The sequence below is a fragment of the Dama dama genome, chromosome 13, assembly GCF_033118175.1.
Source record: "Dama dama isolate Ldn47 chromosome 13, ASM3311817v1, whole genome shotgun sequence".
NCBI lineage: Eukaryota > Metazoa > Chordata > Mammalia > Artiodactyla > Cervidae > Dama > Dama dama.
This window is the reverse complement of record NC_083693.1, coordinates 40003766-40021595: the sequence shown is the minus strand read 5'-3', so window position 1 is coordinate 40021595 and position 17830 is coordinate 40003766. Positions and strand designations below refer to the sequence as shown.

At 37.3% G+C, this 17830-nt stretch overlaps 1 protein-coding gene across 5 annotated transcripts in view; it reads left to right on the top strand.

The window, feature by feature from the left end:
- SCAPER (S-phase cyclin A associated protein in the ER) overlaps positions 1-17830 on the top strand; it is a 396679-nt gene that overhangs the window by 262015 nt on the left and 116834 nt on the right. For all 5 annotated transcript variants that reach the window (XM_061158921.1, XM_061158918.1, XM_061158919.1 and 2 more), the window contains one exon: positions 14499-14622. In XM_061158921.1, the coding sequence (XP_061014904.1) occupies positions 14499-14622 (124 nt within the window). The remainder of the gene's footprint in view (positions 1-14498; positions 14623-17830) is intronic.

The window sequence follows — 17830 nt, the reverse complement described above, 5'->3', positions numbered from 1 at the left end:
CTGCCCTCCTGAAGTCTGGGAGCTCATTTTCTCCTGGATTCACGTGAACGTTCCCAACAGCCTTACAGTAAATGCCTCTCTTTACTTGAAATATTGTGTGTGAATTTCTGTCCCTTCTAACCTCGATTCTGATACTTTAAAATACAAATATTAAAAGATTTTTTTAAACTCCAGATTGAATTGAAAATATTGGACTATGTAATAGAGCCTTCCTTGCAACCTCATAGCTGTTTTTCTACATTCTTCCATATCAAGAAAGAATAAATGAATGCCCAAAGTTTAAAGTAGAAATAAAGAGAGAAAGCACATTCTACATGTTCTCTAGGGTATCATTCTTTATGAACATTAAATATTTCTACAAGCTCAGACTGACTGAACTTTCCTTTTTTCTCCTAACCTTCATTTGGAGAACTTGTATAGAGAATTAAATACATTAAACATTCTGGACCTGTAAAGTACTCTAGAGTTCAGATCTTACTTTCAGGATCAAAGATTAGACAACATATTGTTCTTTAATAAAATACATGAATTCTATAAGAACAAGTAACAATACTACTCATGTTCTTTATAGTCCTCAGATGTTAACTTTCTTGGTGGCCCTTGGGTCACACAGAGTGGTTTCCTCATTATTAACCTTATAATTAGGATTTAGTTTGAATCTCAGTAACATTGTCTTATTTTCATAAAAACTAAAAAATATATTTTCTTAGCCTCTGTTTTCTCTAACTTGACCATAATGGACCATAGTCCAACTTTTTAATATAGAATAAGTTTGTTCATGATGAACTTAATCATTTCACTAGTTGTCTTCTGAAATTAGAACTAGTTGCCTTCATGCATTAGAGAAGGAAATGGCAGCTCACTCCAGTGTTCTTGCCTGAAGAATCCCGGAGATGGGGAGCCTGGTGGGCTGCCGTCTATGGGGTTGCACAGAGTCGGACACGACTGAAGCGACTTAGCAGCAGCAGCAGCAGCCTATTTTGAAGTAGAGATTAAGATGTTTAGAAGGTGAGAAGATTGCAAGAGCAGTTACTCCCACCAGCTCCCCACTCAAATCCTGACAGCCTGATGCAGCTCAGAATGTTAATCCTATACTACAAAATAAAGCTTTATGACATTTTTAAGAACTGAATAATTTGCCTTTGTTTTAAGACTCAGTAGTGCAGTTTCAACTGCTAGGCGAAAGATGAAACATTTGTGAAAAAACAAATGATTTTTTGTTGTCATTTTTATAGTACTCAAAACAAGAAAGAAAAGCATTGACTTACTGCAGTCTAAGCTTTTTTGAAATTGCAGTTTTGTTCTTCTCAAGGAAAGCACACAGTATCTCCATATTACTAAACATCTATCCCAAAGCATGACATCGTCATACATCTGATGCAAGTTTCAGAGCCCTGCCTCATCCTGTTCCTACCTCTGTCTTTCCCAATAAGAAATGCAAAACTTCATTCTAGGTGGGGTGGTTGTGTTACCAGAATTACACTGGTACATTCCGGATTCATGATTCCTGATAAAATTTGCAATTTTAAACTTTTTTTCTTAGCCACTCTACATTAAGGCATTTTCTTTCCATGTAGACAGTTCTCACGTAATAGTTCATTGGTTGAACATTTCTGGTTACCTGTTTACTTAAGAAAATCTTTAACTGTCTTTGGACTATCACTGTTAGATCACTTCCTGGGACATTACTAACAACTTATTTGAGGCTCTAACTTTCTTGCTCTTTCCTTTACACTAATGCCTTCTCCAGGGAATCATTTTCATCAAGCCTAGCTATTGATTCAGAGATCAGGTTGTTGCCTTACTGAAAATATAAATACTTCTCAGCATTGACATTTGAGTAATGTGAATACAAATCTCTCTCCATTTTTTAAATTTATGCATTCCAGCAAAAATGATTGTAAAGCTAATTTCTGTTAAGTGAATCCTGTTTTCTTATTAATTTCCTTCATAAAATCAGCAGTGTATTTCTGTAAGGAAAATGTCAATGACCTAAACAACTGATGTAGAATTTGTGGCCAAGTCCTCTGGGGTTCTAGACAGTATAACACAGCAGTCTTGCTGAAAACACTCTGTAGCGCTTTCAGAATTGTGAACTATGTAGGTCTTTGCTAACTCTGTAACCTCTTTTCTCTTGTCACCTTCTGAGATGGATTCTTAAGGAACACCTAAATAGGATGAAGATTACAATGTCATATTTTGCAAATATATTTACAGTCTAACACATAATGTATTTTAGGCTCAAATTTACTTCTGTGTTCAAACTACCATACACTTTTGCCTATTTCACATGCTAGCAAGATAATGCTCAAACTCATTAAAGCTAGGCTTCAACAGTATGTGAACCAAGATGTATAAGATCTATAAGCTGGATTTGGAAAAGGCAGAGGAACCAGAATCAAATTGCCAACATCCACTGGTTCATAGAAAAAGCAAGGGAGTTCCAAAAAGCCATCTACCTCTGCTTCATTGATTCTGCTAACGCCTTTGACTATGTAGATTACTGCAAACTGTGGAAAATTCTTAAAGAGATGGGAATACCAGACTACCTTAACCTGTCTCCTGAGAAACCTGTATGCAGGTCAAGAAGCAACAGTTAGAACCCAACATGTAACAATGGACTGGTTCCACATAGGGAAAGGAGTATGACAAGGCTGTGTATTGTCACCCTACTTATTTAGCTTCTATGCAGAGTACATCATTTGAAGTGCTGGGCTGAAAGACTTGCAAGCTAGAATCAAGATTGCTGGGAGAAATATCAACAACCTCAGATATGCAGAGGATGCTATCTAATGGCATAAAGTGAAGAGGAACTAAAGAGCCTCTTGATGAAAGTGAAAAGAGGAGAGTGAAAAAGCTGGCTTAAAACTCAGCATTCAAAAAGCAAATATCATGACATCTGGTTCTATCACTTCATGGCAAATAGATGGAGGGAAAGTGAAAACAGTGACAGGTTTTATGTTTTTGGACTCCAAAATCACTGTGGATGGTAACTGCAGCCAGGAAGTTAAAAGATGCTTGCTGCTTGAAAGAAAAGCTATGACAAACCTAGACAATGTTGTAAAAAGTAGAGACATCACTTTGCTGACAAAGATCCATATAGTAAAAGCTATGGTTTTTCCAGTAGTCGTTTATGGATGTGAGAGTTGGACTATAAAAAAGGCAGAGTCCTGAAGAATTGGTGCTTTTGGACTGTGATGTTGGAGAGGACTCTTGAGAGTTCCTTGGACATCAAGGAGATCAAACCAGTCAATCCTAAAGGAAATCAACCTTGAATATTAATTGGAAGGACTAATGCTGAAGCTGAAGCTCCAGTACTTTGGTCACCTGATTCGAAGAGCGAATCATTGGAAAAGACCCTGATGCTGGGAAAGATTGAGGGCAAGAGAAGAAGGGGGCAGCCAAGAACAAGATGGTTAGATGGCATCATCAATTCAATGGACATGGGTTTGAGCAAGTTCCTGGAGATGGTGAAGGACAAGGAAACCTGGTGTGGTACAGTCCATGGGGTTGCAAAGAGACAGACATGACTTAGCAACTGAACAACAACAATAAACATATTCACTTTCTCATTAGATCAGTTCTAGGACTTAAGCCAGGATCTGTATTTAGAATTAGAGACAAGGGACTATAATGCACTAATGAATTAAACTCAGCTGGGATTGAGAATCAGAGCATTAGAGTTCAAATACCAGCTTGGCCAGTGTTTAATGTGAGACCTGTCTTTAAGACCTTATTGTGCTGTAGGATTTTTCATCTGGGGGATGGGGAAAAGATTTCTGTCTCACAGGGTTGTTGTGAAGGTGAAATGCTAATATATACGAAAGGGCTTTGTGAATTGTCACACTCTAGCATGGGATACTAGTGGCACGGGGTCACAATGCCCTGCACACTGCATGGTGTGTAACATCCCTCAACCCATTAAATACCTCTGCCCCCAGTCATTGTGACGACCAAGTGTGTTATTACACATTTCCACACGCACCTAGGGGATTGGTACCATTGGTTGTGTGCTGAGCAGTAGAGTTGTGGAAATAAAACTGTGTCCATCACCATCAGCAGGCTCATTAGTTAAAAAGTGAACTAAACAAGGAAATAGGTAATTTGGTCCTAAGTATAATTGTACAAGTATGCGCCAAGTGCAGAGACAGCGAAAAGGATGGCGTCATTAATAACCAGAGGAAGACAGAGTCTTTCCTATAGGTTTTAAAAGATAGATTCAGAGTTTGTCAAATTAACAAGTCTTCCTCAGCAGAGAACACAGCATGTGCAAGAACATGGAGACCTGAAATAACATGTCAAATTAACAAGTCTTCCTCAGCAGAGAACACAGCATGTGCAAGAACATGGAGACCTGAAATAACAGGATACACTTGGGAAGCTGTAAACATTTTGATAATATTAGGACTGTCAGTACAATATAAAAATATAATTAAGTTCGAATGAATTGGACAAAATGACTAATTCAGGGGAAAGTGAAAGATATTTATTCCTTATTTTTTTTCACATTTTGAAGAAAGTTAATATCTTTTTCATTCCTCATCTTTCTATTATTGTCTCATCTTTCTATTACCTTAATTTAAGCCCTCACTGCTTATGCTGTTTTACCCAAAGAGGAATTCACTCATTTAATATATACTTTTATTGCCATGTGGCTAGCACTTTGTTTAGTATTGTGGGTGAAGGATGAGTGAGAGAGAGAGAAGACCTTTACAACGAAGTTGTAGTGAGTCCCTGCTAAACACTTGACATTGTCAGAAATATGGGTAATAAAGTTATTTTATATTAATCAATATATTACATTTATTTAACAGAGTCTTTGACACATGTTCAATCAATTTATCACATTATATAAATGAAGAAACTAAGGCTTAAAAACACTGAATGATTTATCGTCTCTTATCACATTGGCAGCTAGGACTGAGCATTCTATTCTGATATTCTTCCTTCTCTATCTTATTGCCTGTATGGTATCACCAAAGAGAGAGGTTTTCAGTCTGGTTAAGAGCCAAAGAGGGACAAGAAGAATGATCTAACAGAAGTTCAGAAAGATGAACCAAAATCACTTGTAACTATTTGTATGTATGAGACAAAATATTCAGAGAAGGTCTAGCAATGAAGTCTACAAAAGCAGTACAACATTTCTGTGTTACCTTAAATACCCTTTTCATGATTTAAATCAAGTGATAAATATAAAGTAAATTCATCATAAGACTTATTCCCCATCAATACCAGATACAGATACAGAGGTGGAAACCACATACCACCTTAGGTATCTGCTACATTACAGCCTCTCATTAAGTGTTAATAAAATGTTATTTGCTGATGTGGGTGAAGTTTAGGATACACTCCATTGTTAAAGAACAATTCCTCATTTCTAGGCAGGATTATTGTAATGTAATTCTAAATAGCTATTTTTAGATCAAGATTTACTAAAAACTTTCCTCAAGATAACGAGAGCTTAAAAAATTATTTTGAAAGCTAATTAGCCGTGTGGGTGTGTATGTGTGTGTGTGTTGTGTGCTCAGTCGTGTCCAACTCTTTGTGACCCTACGGACTGTAGCCCATGAGGCTCTGTCCGTGGGATTTTCCCAGCAAGAATACTGGAGTGGGTTGCCATAGTGATTGATAAATAGTCTTCCCATTTGACACATTGAGGCATTTTGTTTGTGTCAGAAGGCAGCACAGAAATGGTTACAGTTGACAGCTGTTATGCCACTAACAAGATTAAAGTAAAGAAATTAGTTGTGTCGACTTTAATCTGCTGTTTAACACTGCAAGCCACCTGGGGTCTTCTCCAGAGCCTATGTGTTTAATTGTGACTTTAAAATTATATAACCAGATCCTACTTAAGAAAATATCTAAAGACCAGCTAATCATAACTGTCTTGTTATGAGACAAGACAGAGTTTAACACTAGACTTCAAATTAATGTTTTAATTTTATGCTCATCCTAATTTTTAAATGTATTATTGTAATCTTTGCAACAAAACACCTTCTCAGTGGGAGGTTAATTTTAGGAAACGCAGAAAGTCTAATTAGGTTGTACTTAAAATATATGTGATTTCTCATTTAAAATTAGAGTATGTCTCTATGGAATAATTAAACTGCTTATTCTAATTATACCAAATTCACCAGCTAAACAAGAACCTTTGAAATAACTCATCTAGTTGAAGATTTCTTTCTCCAGCTCCGAGGCATCATTATACTTGGGAAAATCCCTGAATTAAAAAATTAATTTTAGTGTTTTAAAAATGTTACATTGTAGAATATGATATGAGGTGCAGCAGTCGTTTGTAATTGTTACACTGAGTTTTGATGCACACTGAGGTGTAGAGCACATAATTTACACCTGCATGGCAAAGACTGGTTGGTCGGACAGCACTGTTAGCATCCCTTCTCTACCCCAGTCTTGAGCTGTCTTTTATTTCCAGTTCCTGGTTGTTGGCTCCTCGGCTATCCTCAACCACCCTAAAGGTGGTGGAGAAGGCTGTGTGAATTTATGCTAATCATCACAGTGCCAGTGGGGAAAAGTTTTCCTCTTTACCTGCAGCTCACACTGATTCAAATGTCCACTGCAAAAATTCCCCAAAATTCTGTCACAAATCCACCTTCTCTGTGGTCACAAAAACATTAAAACTGAATCATCTGTTTATTGTTAAATTTTCTGCGTCATTCTTCTGTCCCCAGATTTATTGCTGAAAAAACATTTTCTTCTTCTTTTTTTAAAGTTTTATTTACTTTAATTTTTGACGCTGGGTCTCTGATGCTGGTGGGCTTTCTCTTGTTGCAGAGATCAGAGGCTTCTTTTGTTACATAGCACAGGCTCTAGGGCGGGCAGGCTTCAGTAGTTGCGGTTCCCGGGCTCTAGAGCACAGGCTTAGTAGTTGTGACCCATGGGCTTAGTTGTTCCACAGCAATTGGCATCTTCCTGGACCAGGAATCAAACCCATGTTTTCTGCATTGGCAGGCCGACCCTTTACCACTGAGCCACCAGGGAAGCCTGGAGAAGGCATTCTCTTATTAACCAAGACTTGCTTATCTAATTGTACTAGTTCAATATTTGAATTTTGTTATTCTCCATGTCAGAGAGAGGAAAGAGAGCTGTTATGTAGAAGAGTTTGAAGGAAAAGTCCCTTTGAGTCCTGAAATATCAGTACGAAATTATGAGATACTTTTAGCTAGGGGAATGGGGCTCCCACCCCTCTTCACTCTAATGTTTGTTTAAAAGTAGAAAATGTGGCTAATGAATGTATTGGTATGTCCCACAGTTATCTATTCTCGTATGTTCTGCTTGAAACAAGGAAGACAGCTGTCCCTTCATTTAGACGGATCCCTGTGCCCAGCCAGCTGTGTGCTGCATGCTATGAGGACTCCAAAAAGGATGAATCGGACAAGGACCTGAACTAGAAGTCACTCAGAGTAGTTGTATGATAGAGTTTTCAGTGCTTTGACACTGGTCTGTTTTTAGCCTTCAGAACTGGCACATGCAGCTTTCACGTGGGCCAGTCCTCCAGGGCCAGGCCTGAGTCACAGGCCCCATTGTGTGAGCAGCCACTTGCTTGGTGGGTGCAGTTAGCATGTTAGAATTCTAGCTGCAGTTGCGTCTCCCTAGTTTCAGATAATTCTTTTTGATAGTATCTAAGCAAGTTGTTTTAGTTTGGAGCTTTATAATGACAAAACATAATTTGAAAATGGTGAATATAAACTATATACCATTTATTAGATGCTTAATGCAAACAAAATGTACTTAGTAAATTATAATATGTTGGGGAGCTCTAGTTTTAATATTCATTTCACCCCTCCCTAGAAACTGGTATTACTCCAGGTCTGTGTGTTCTGGTTCAGTCCAGATAATCTTTCCTTAAACAGTATCATTTGCTAACCATCCTCTGTGATTTGTGATATTCTATCCCTTTCCTACACTTATTCACGTCAAGCCAATTCTTTCCTTCCATGAGGACTGAAGCAATAATTTACAAAAATTCCCAGTTTCTCTTTGCAGCTGTATTGTTGTGACTCTGTTACTTGGCACAGGATTTTGCTCCACAGGAACATAAAGCCTTCGCTCACCTCCATGTATATATGTGATATGCCATCTATTATGAACAAATGCTTAATGCAAACCAAAGGCATTTGGTAAATTATAATTTATAAGGGCTCTAGTTTTAAACTGCCAATGACAGTTGTTTTTAAATGTCTGCTTTCTTGACACTGGTATCAGATAATGGATATGTGAACAGTGTTTTCTGAAAAGCCTTAGTCACTACGAACCTCATAAGGATATAAACTTACGTACTTCCTAAGTTATATTATCAAGTCCTCTTCGGCTACAACTCTCTAGGGCTTTTCTATTTAACTATTTCATAACATCTTAGATACTAATCTTAATGTCTGAGGTATACTACGCTTGTATTCAAATAGTGTTCTTCTTGGATTTAAAAAAAAACAAACCCACCTTCGTGACGCCTTTTCTGTCCTCTGTTTTTCAGAGAAAACATTTTCAGTGAGAAGACCTACTGACACAAGATTCACTCATGTATTCATGATTATCTGGGGCAGAAAGCCCTTATCTCCACCCCCAACCACAGTGTACTTTTGATGGAATGGACAGTAAGATTTTACTGTCTTCTCAGAAGATACTTTTAAAATCCGGGGCTTTCTGTTTGATGTTAAAAAGTGCTTCCAGTCATGTGGGTTTTAAATTACAAGGAAAGCTGCTTGGGCAGACCACCCAAGCTGGGTTCAAAGAAGTGATGTTCTAAGACAGGTGCTCTTCAAATAGAGGTTGTCTTTCAAACAAGTTCTACTGAGTGGACAAGTTTTTCCTGACCCCTGGGATTTTTTATACTCCCCCCACCCAGTTTTTCTCATCAGAAACCAGTTTCTTTGTGGAAGTTTCTTGGGAAAGTTTTGTAAGCATAAGACTATGTAGATGTAACATTCCACACTTTACTATTAAATGCAGTTTCTTTAATGTAAAGCACAGAGGGCATTAGGACAATAATCCCACACTCTGTGCTGTTTGCTTTTTCATGTGTAGGTTTACTTATGCCCTGATATTCCACAAAAGAGTTTAGATAAGTTGTAGGGTTTTCATTGACTAAAAGAAAAGAGAGATTAGAAATTAAGACCATAAAAATTATAGATCAAAATCAAAGGGAAAAGAGGGTACAATTATAGAACTATAAATTCCACATGTCATTCTAAATATAGTACCCTCATTTTTGAAACTTTGAGAGATCTGCAGTTGTATATATTGGTCCTGCTGTACAGCTGCAATACATAAAGCAGTGTGTAATTGCCTTTATATATTACAGAACTTACATAAATTATCAACTAGACTAGGAAACCGGGAAACACAGCCTGTGTATACTGTGTATATAGTTATAGTAAAGGTGGCGTTTCAAACCAGTAGAGAAAAGATGAATTATTCAAGAATTTCTTGGGTGGGGGAGGGAATTTAGGCTTCTGCTTCATGCCACACATCCAAATAAATTTTAAATGATTTGATAGTAAATTATAAAACCATAACATTACCACACACGGTGATGACTAAATACATACAAATGGCTGGATACAAACATGTAGTTACCTCATCTCATGGTAAAGGGTAACTTTCTAAAGGAAAAAGGGGCAGGAAGAGAAAATAAACCACAAAGAATCGTCTAACTACATGAAATTGTTTAGCTTCAGTATATAAAAGATGCCTTAAAAATAGTGAGCAAAATTATTGGCAGTAGATAAACTGAAAAAAATATTAACAATATGTATTAACCCTTTGCTATATACATATAATGAGAGAATCCTTATAACTCATTAAGAAAAAGAGAAAAACCTTCAATGAAAATTTTTAAATAGAGGATAAGAATAATTAACAAAAAGAAAAGTGTAAATGGCTACTTACCTCATACCTTACCCCACAATCAATTTCATATCTTGTATTTAAATGTAAAATCTATGAAAATACCAGAAGTAAATTTTTAAAAATATTTTTGTAATGCTGAAGTAGGAAGACTCTTCTGACACAACATCCAGATGTACTGAAGGGAAAGTTTGACAGATTTTATCAAATAAAAATGAAACCATTCTTTATGACAAAAAGCAAAAAATTTAGATAAGCAACAGACAGGAAAATTTATTTGCTGTATATGATGATAAAAGGTTCATATCAGAACTTCCCTGGTGGCCCAGTGGTTAAGAATCTGCCTTGCAATGCAGGTGACATGGGTTCAGTCTCTCGTCGGGAATGAACACCTCACATGCCATGCCAGCGCAAAGGCCTGAGTGTAGCCTTTACTGACCCCACACACTTCAGAGTCCACACACCACAACCTGAGAGTCTGTGCACCACCACAAAGACCCCGCACACTGTAACTAAGACCTATTGCAGCCAATAAACAAATAAAAAGTTAATGCCTTTGTTATTGGTAAAGGGCCTTAAAATCAATAAGAAAAAGACAACCCCCCCATAGAAAAATGGGTAAAAGGTTCACAGTGATAATTAAAGAAAATATAAATACACATTGCCAATAAGCACATGAAGTGAAACATCCTTAATCACACTAGCAATTAAAGAAATGCAACCTTTAACATTTTTAGCTGTCAGATCAGTAACAGATTTTAAAAATGAAAGTATCTGATGTTAGTGAAAACATGGATGAACTTTTTCTGGGAGTATAAATTGATTTAAAATACTTTTTTTCTGGAGGGCAATTTGAATTTTGCAATGTCTATCAAAAATCTTAAAGTAAATCTTCATATCCTTTGAACCAAATTACCATTACCGAACATTTACTCTCAGGAAGCAGAAGGGTTTGTTGAGTACAGCCGTGGTGAACGCTGGTTGTGCAGTTGAACACCCCCTGCATTTATGGAGATCCCAGGCACAGTGTGGCCCTCCCTCTGTATGTGAGCGCGAACCAGGTGTCTGCTCCCCAGTACTCTGTGTGTCTAGGATATAAACTTGTGACCTAGGCTTCACAACGCAGCATACCCACTCCAGACTTTTACTGTGAGGCTAATAAAGTAAGAAGCAAGGACATCCCACACTGTCTTCCTTTGACAATTGTAGGCAGCTGCATCTGTTGTCCAAGGTCATAGTGTGAGTTCAAGCTGTGACATATGGTGCCCGGAGTTTTTTGTTTTGTTTTGTTTTGTTTTAGCAGATCAGGTTCATGGTATGTGATTTGGATATTGGTCCATGCAGTATAACTTTGATGAAGGTGTTTTCTAAATCCTATGATATACCCAAAGCTTGTCAGTTAATTTCCTTCCTGTTTAAATCAACCAGAGCTTTCTTCCCCTGGCGTATAACTAAGAACTCTGAATATTAAAACAGCGTTCTTTCATTATGTTGAAAATTGGATACATTAGTAAGGAATTGATTGATGTAAAATTTTACATACATTGGGTGATCCTGTTCCTTCTTTTAAAAGTGACAGTATTTCTTAGTTTAAGTAGTTTAATCAGAAAAGGAATTTAAAATAAGAAATTGGATGCTTACAAATTTGTTGGAAAAGGTTGCAGACCTCTTTGTTGACTCCAGAACAATACCAAACATATCCACTTGGGGCACTGCTCCCTCTGAAGCCAAAAAAGGAAGGAAGGAAGGAAGAAGCTAATGCCACACACAACTTTCTGTCACACTCAGGAAACCACAATGGGTACTGGAAGCTGCAGATCAGAGATTAGGAAATCAAATCAAATAGTACAAGTTATCCCACTGGTTCTTGATACACAGAATCTGGAAAAGGGAACCTGAGTCTACTACAGGGAAGCCTCACCTTTCCAAACCTTGCTTGTTGACAGCAACAGCCAACTGCAGGGAAAGATGTCCTTGGCTCCAAATCTTGTATGATACCATTTGTGTAGAAGGGAAACTCTTGCCTATGCACAGACTACTGGAAGGACATGTGCACTAGTAACCGTGGTGATTTCTAAGGTAGGGAATTGAGGGGCTGAAGGACATAAGTAAGGGGGAGGTACTTTTCACCATACTTCTTGGTGTGTGTTGTACTAAGGTCATCATTCCTAGATAGAAAGTTACCAAGTTAAATTTTATTAGTATTAAAGCTCAGGAGTTTTTACTGTACTCCAAGGGAATACAACTGCAGGTCTCTGAGGAGTATTTCATGGCTCTTTGAGAGGAAAACAGAGTGGGACTCTGGGTCAGAGCAACTCTGATTTTATCTGTTCTTTGGTTTAAGCTTCTGAAAAAGATTTCATTAGCTTTTAAGCTTCTGAGCAAGAAAGTAAGAAAGCTGTTGTTTTTTTTTTTTAAATTGAAGACCAGTGTTACGGAAGAATATTAAATGTCATGGAGAAATATTCATTTTATACATATTAACTAAATGAACATTTCTAAGATGAGAAGACTGGAAGTACAAGTACCAAGTATCATAGTTTTTTACTGTTTATTTGTGCTCTCTTTCTTACAGTTATTATAATTATCTTTAAAATTATTTTTATAATCACAAGTACATGTTATTTTTTTAACTGAAAAGAAAAGCACTCTTGCCAATTTAAATACGTTAGCTAATAAATAGTGCTGAATTGCATTTGTGGTAGATTTGTTACGTAGAACCTCCAACTGATGTGTCATAAATGTGTTAAACCTAAGACACATAAGACCCCTGGACAGTCCTCAGGGGTTAAGTCAGGCTGGAGCTGAGGCTTCTCCTGCTCCCTTCAACTTAAAGTCCTTTCATTGTTCATGCCAGTACACCATGTAAAAATTTACGAAGCATGGTGCTTTATTATTCTGGAAATTACAGCTTTCATAGCATGCTTTAATTTGATTTGATTTTTAAATGTTTTAATTGTGACTTATTCATAACAAGAATAATAAGTTTAATAACTCTAATGAAGCCTATCATTATGAATTATTTAACCATGTGCCAGGCACCATCCTAAATACTTTGCATCTATTATTTCATTTAATTCTTATGATGACCATGTGAAGCTTAGGTATTATTATCTCAGTTTTACAGATAAGAAATTGGATGCTAAGATATAAATGAGTAACTTGCTAAAACCTCAAATGACAGAACTAGGTTTCTAACCTAGTATCTTATTCCAGTATCTCTCCTCTTAACCAACATACTCTAATGCTCAAGTTTCAGGAACCTATCAATTATGTTGAAGCAAGTACCACTACATCAGCCAAACAGATGATTACAACAGGAGCTGTCTTTACCATCTTTCTCCCACTAGAGCATCAGCTCCATGAGAACAGAGAGCTTGTCTGTCTTGTCTACCTAGCACAATGCCTGGAAAATCATAGGGAATTACATATTTGTTGAACAAATGAATACTTACATGTTGATTCTTAGACCCATGCTTCTCAACTCTGCCTGTACATCAGAATTGCTCATAGAACTTTTGAAACATGCAGAATTTCTAGAGCCCTCCCACTCCCACTAGCATCTCCAGGGGAGCAATTCAGGCAAGTCTGTATCTTTAAAGATATACAGGTGATGCTAGTGCTCTGTCAAACTCTAGAGCCCCTATTCCAGAGCAGTGGTCTGGAATTTTGTTTAAAAAAAAAAGTGAAATTCATTAAAACACAAATTGCTGGACTCCACCCCCAAAGTGTCTAGTGTTTAGTAGATCTGGGGTGAAGTCTGAGAATTTGCATTTCTGAAAGTTCCCAGGTGATACTGATGCTACTGGTTCATGGTTCACACTTTAAGAATTATTGTTTTAGAGGATTGGTTGTAAGGGACTAAATCAAAACATTAGTACATAGGACTTAAGCAGGGGATTTAGTGAGGCCAGAATCAACATTGATCACTCAGGCAGTGCAGGTTTATTACAGTTTTCAAAGCACTCACAAGAATGCCCATTGAGTTTGTTGCTCCAAAACTTACTTTGAAAAATGGGATATAATTTTTTAATCCCAAAGGGAAAAAAAACCACGTTTCTTTGATGGGTTTGACCCGAGACTGTTTTACTCTTTAGGTCCTCTCCTGCTGAGGCACTCTGGGCCCGTCTGTACAATCCCTGGGCAGGTGTGCTGCTCACTCCCCAGACCTCTGCACTTCTTGTCTCACAAGGGAAAACCTGTCGTTTCTCTTCATGTGTGCTCCTTTCCTCCATCATCTGCCCTTGTCAACCAGGAGACCTGGCAACAGGAGCTTTGGCACACTCTTTTTTCTGAATACTATTCAAAAATTCTAGATCCCAAAATTCCTGGGTAACATCTAATTTTAGAGTATTAAGACATTGTCAGTAGACTGGTAAGTACATTTCCATTGCCTGCTGCTGCATTAAATAAGAGGCAAGAATTAGTTTCTAATGAGCACTAGGCTGTGGATAAAAATTAAAAGCTTTTATATCTAGCTGATGGACCTTGCACCTAGTAATATTTGGCTTGGTTTTTTAAGAGTGATTTCTATCCCATGCCTGCTGCTTTTGTAGTATTCATTTTGTGTATTTCACATTGTTTAGAGAAGAACTGCACAAGTTTTATAAATGGTGTTTTTCTCCTTCTGGTAGGTCTCTTTGCAATGCAATCAATGTTTACAACCTCACCTGCAATAACTGTTCAGAAAACTGCACTGATGTTCTGTTTAGTAACAAGATTACCTTCTTAATGGACCTCCTCATACACCAGTTGACGGTATGTAATATTATTGCTTTGAATTAGAAGCAGTTAAGATTTGAAAAATATCCCCTATGGAGAAAACTGAAAGAAGCCATCTTATTTATTATCCAGATTGAAAAAAAAAGTGAAGATGATTGGGAGAGTAAAATAGGAACTGGCAGAAAAACCTCTTCATTTGAAAATCTTATAATGCATTCTTCTAAGTCCCAGTATTTGATGGATAATGTACTTGTAGCACTTGCTGAGATCACAGATTTCCATGGTTAGACTGGGACTTTGGAATGAGGCTCAAAGCCGTATCTCTGAGGTCATAGGAATTAGTGCTGTACAAGGGAAGAAAGTCTCATAACCTCTCTTGCCAGCTCAGTTTAAAGGGTCACTTTATGTTTAATTTGGTAAGAAACATAAAGAAAGGGAAGTAATGCCTTAGTGTTGAGGCAGGATGAATGGTGGGAGAAGATATTAAAGAAATGCGATTTTTTTAAAAAAGGTCAATTTAAGATGGACTTTTTGAGGGCCCTTGATGTATTTTTTGAAGCGAGAAACTCCTCTGTCACAAAGGGGCAAACCTGTTATACTTTTGAAATAGGAACAAGCAGCCAATTGTAGCCTTAAATTTTACTTCAGTTCACAGATGTTGAAAGAGGTAAGCTCAGTATAATATCCACAGGTTTAGGTCTGTCAACTGCAGCCTCCAGAACACAGCCCTGGGACCAGAAGTTTCCTGGTGAAGTTTCTGAGCCCCTGAGGTATTGGCACAAAATCACTCTCAAGCTGCAAGTTTATAACACAGGAGATTTATTTTTCAGAACTGATTTATTTTACTCAGCGTGTAGTTCTAATAGCTTTTCCCTAAACTGTGAGCCTTTTGCTCTCTTTCCTTCTCCATCTGGTTAATTTCTACATCCTGAGACCTCTACTAAGACATAATGGCACTTTCCTCATGAAACCTTCCCCAACCTGACCCTCTCCCCAAGTCCAGGTTAGGTGTTCTTCTTATATGCTCCTGTCCCTTAGGTCATTCATAGGATTAATCACATTGAATTGTAATTAACTGCTTACTTGTCCATTTCCCCAATTAGCCATAAAATCAATGAGGACAGGAGGTGATTCATCACTTTCTCCAAAATCCTAAAACAGGGCCTGACACAGTAGCTTCAGCACATTGTTGATGAACATATAAGTAAACAAATGGATTCCCATATGTTTAAAGCTGAAAATCAGAAAGGAAATGATGAGGCTCTCACATGCTCTTCTCATGACAGAGAGAAGGGACAGCAGTGAGAAAGGACAAAAACACAGACCTAGAACAATACAGTGCAATAAAGGTTGTTTATAAATGACACTGAGTCATCCCTTGAAGGCTAAGTTAATATATGGTTTATCTATAAAATAAGGCATTGAAATACAGGTAATGAATTTTAGCAAAAATTTCTATCAGAAATATTTGAAAGCCAGGGACAAGGAGAAAGACTTAGCATTTGCTGTATGACCTTATGTCCCAGGCATTTTAATATATATTGCCTCATTTCTTTTTTAAAACAGAAAGTCAGTGTTAGTATACTGCTTTACAGGTGAAGAAACTTGAGTCTGAGAAAGGTTGACTTGCCCAAGGCTACATGGATAATCATGGAGGCAAGAGCCCAGGCTAGGTCTGTCAAACCCCAATTGAGGGACATTCTACACAAAAATTGACTCATACTTTTCAAAAGTGTCAGTGTCATGAAAGACATAGAAAAGTTGAAGAACTGTCACAGACTGGAGGAATCTAAGGGGATCTGACAACGAAATGTAACGTGGGATCCTAGACCAGAAAAAGGATGTTCGTGAGAAAACTTGAAACTTCAAATAAGGTCTGTAGAATAGTTAATTTTATTGGCTCAATGTTGATTTCTTGCTTTCAGTAATTATACCGTGGTTTTTCACAATGTTAGCAGTAGGGATATGGGTGAAGGGAACTCTATTTTTGCAACATATCCTACTTTTAAGTCTTCATGCTTATTCCTTCACATTTCAAAGCCATTCTCTTTTGTTACTTTACCCTGTTCAAAGTATATAATTTCTATGATTCCATTACCAATTTTAAATTATTTCAAAATAAGAACTGGAAAAAAACAAATAAACCCCATGCTCTCCAACTATTCCATGCCGCATTATCTGGAAGAATATACTGTGTGAAACCTATTCTATATTGGTAATGGAAGAAGATACATAAATGTACTTTGAACAGAAAAAGTAACAAAGGGAATGGTGTTTGAAATGTGAAGGAATGAGCAAGAAGACTTATTGACAAGATCTTCCATCCTAGCTCTTCATTCTTTTCTGATCAAAACCTGTTCTTATCATATAAGGTAGTTTGTTTATTCTCTCACTTAATAATTATAAGTGCCTACTATTTCCAGTTGCAAAGACGTGTAGGGTATGATCCTAACCATCCAGGAAATTCCTGCTTTGGAGTAGGAACAGATATTCAGGTTGCACATAAAAATGGTGTGATGTCAGCCTGTGTAGAGTATGGTAAAGCCCAGAGAAAGGAGGTCGGTAGCCTCGGCCTGGGCCATCACAAAGCTAGACCGTAACTCCTCATAATAGCTTTCATTTATTAAGTGCCTGCCATGTGCCAGGAGCTTGTAAGTAGCTTGATCCTTTCCCTCCACTTTGAAAGCCCCAGTTTCCTTTGAATCATATTCCCTTACTTGTGACCTCAAGATTTCTTAATACTCGGAAAGCTTTTAATCTCCCAACCAATGAATTTCACCACATTCTATGTTTATTTTGTTCAGTTTAGAACTTGAATCCTGGGACATTAGTTTGTCAAACACATTTTATCCCTCCTTCCCTTAAACGTGGCACTTCCTGGTCTTACTGTTCTTTTTGGCCTTTTATTCTCTGTCAATTCTAATGCTGCTGTGATGGAGTTTGTGATAATTGAAAGAGGTATGTTTTCTAAGTTGGAGAGGTAGAGGTGGTGGTGGTTATTTTTACATTTCTGGAAGTCACTTGTGCATGTACGTTTTTATTTCTAACTTGTTTTGACATACATGTAACTGAAATGTGGATCACTAACTTGTAAGTACCCTTTCAGCAAAGGGTAGGAGGCTGTCATCACACATTTTCCAGAAGGATTATAAAGAAGCATAAAAGAAGTTAATTAATTCAGATCTGGTAGAATTTATATGACAACTGATTATAGGGCAGTTCAGCCTTTCTTCGGCAAACTGAG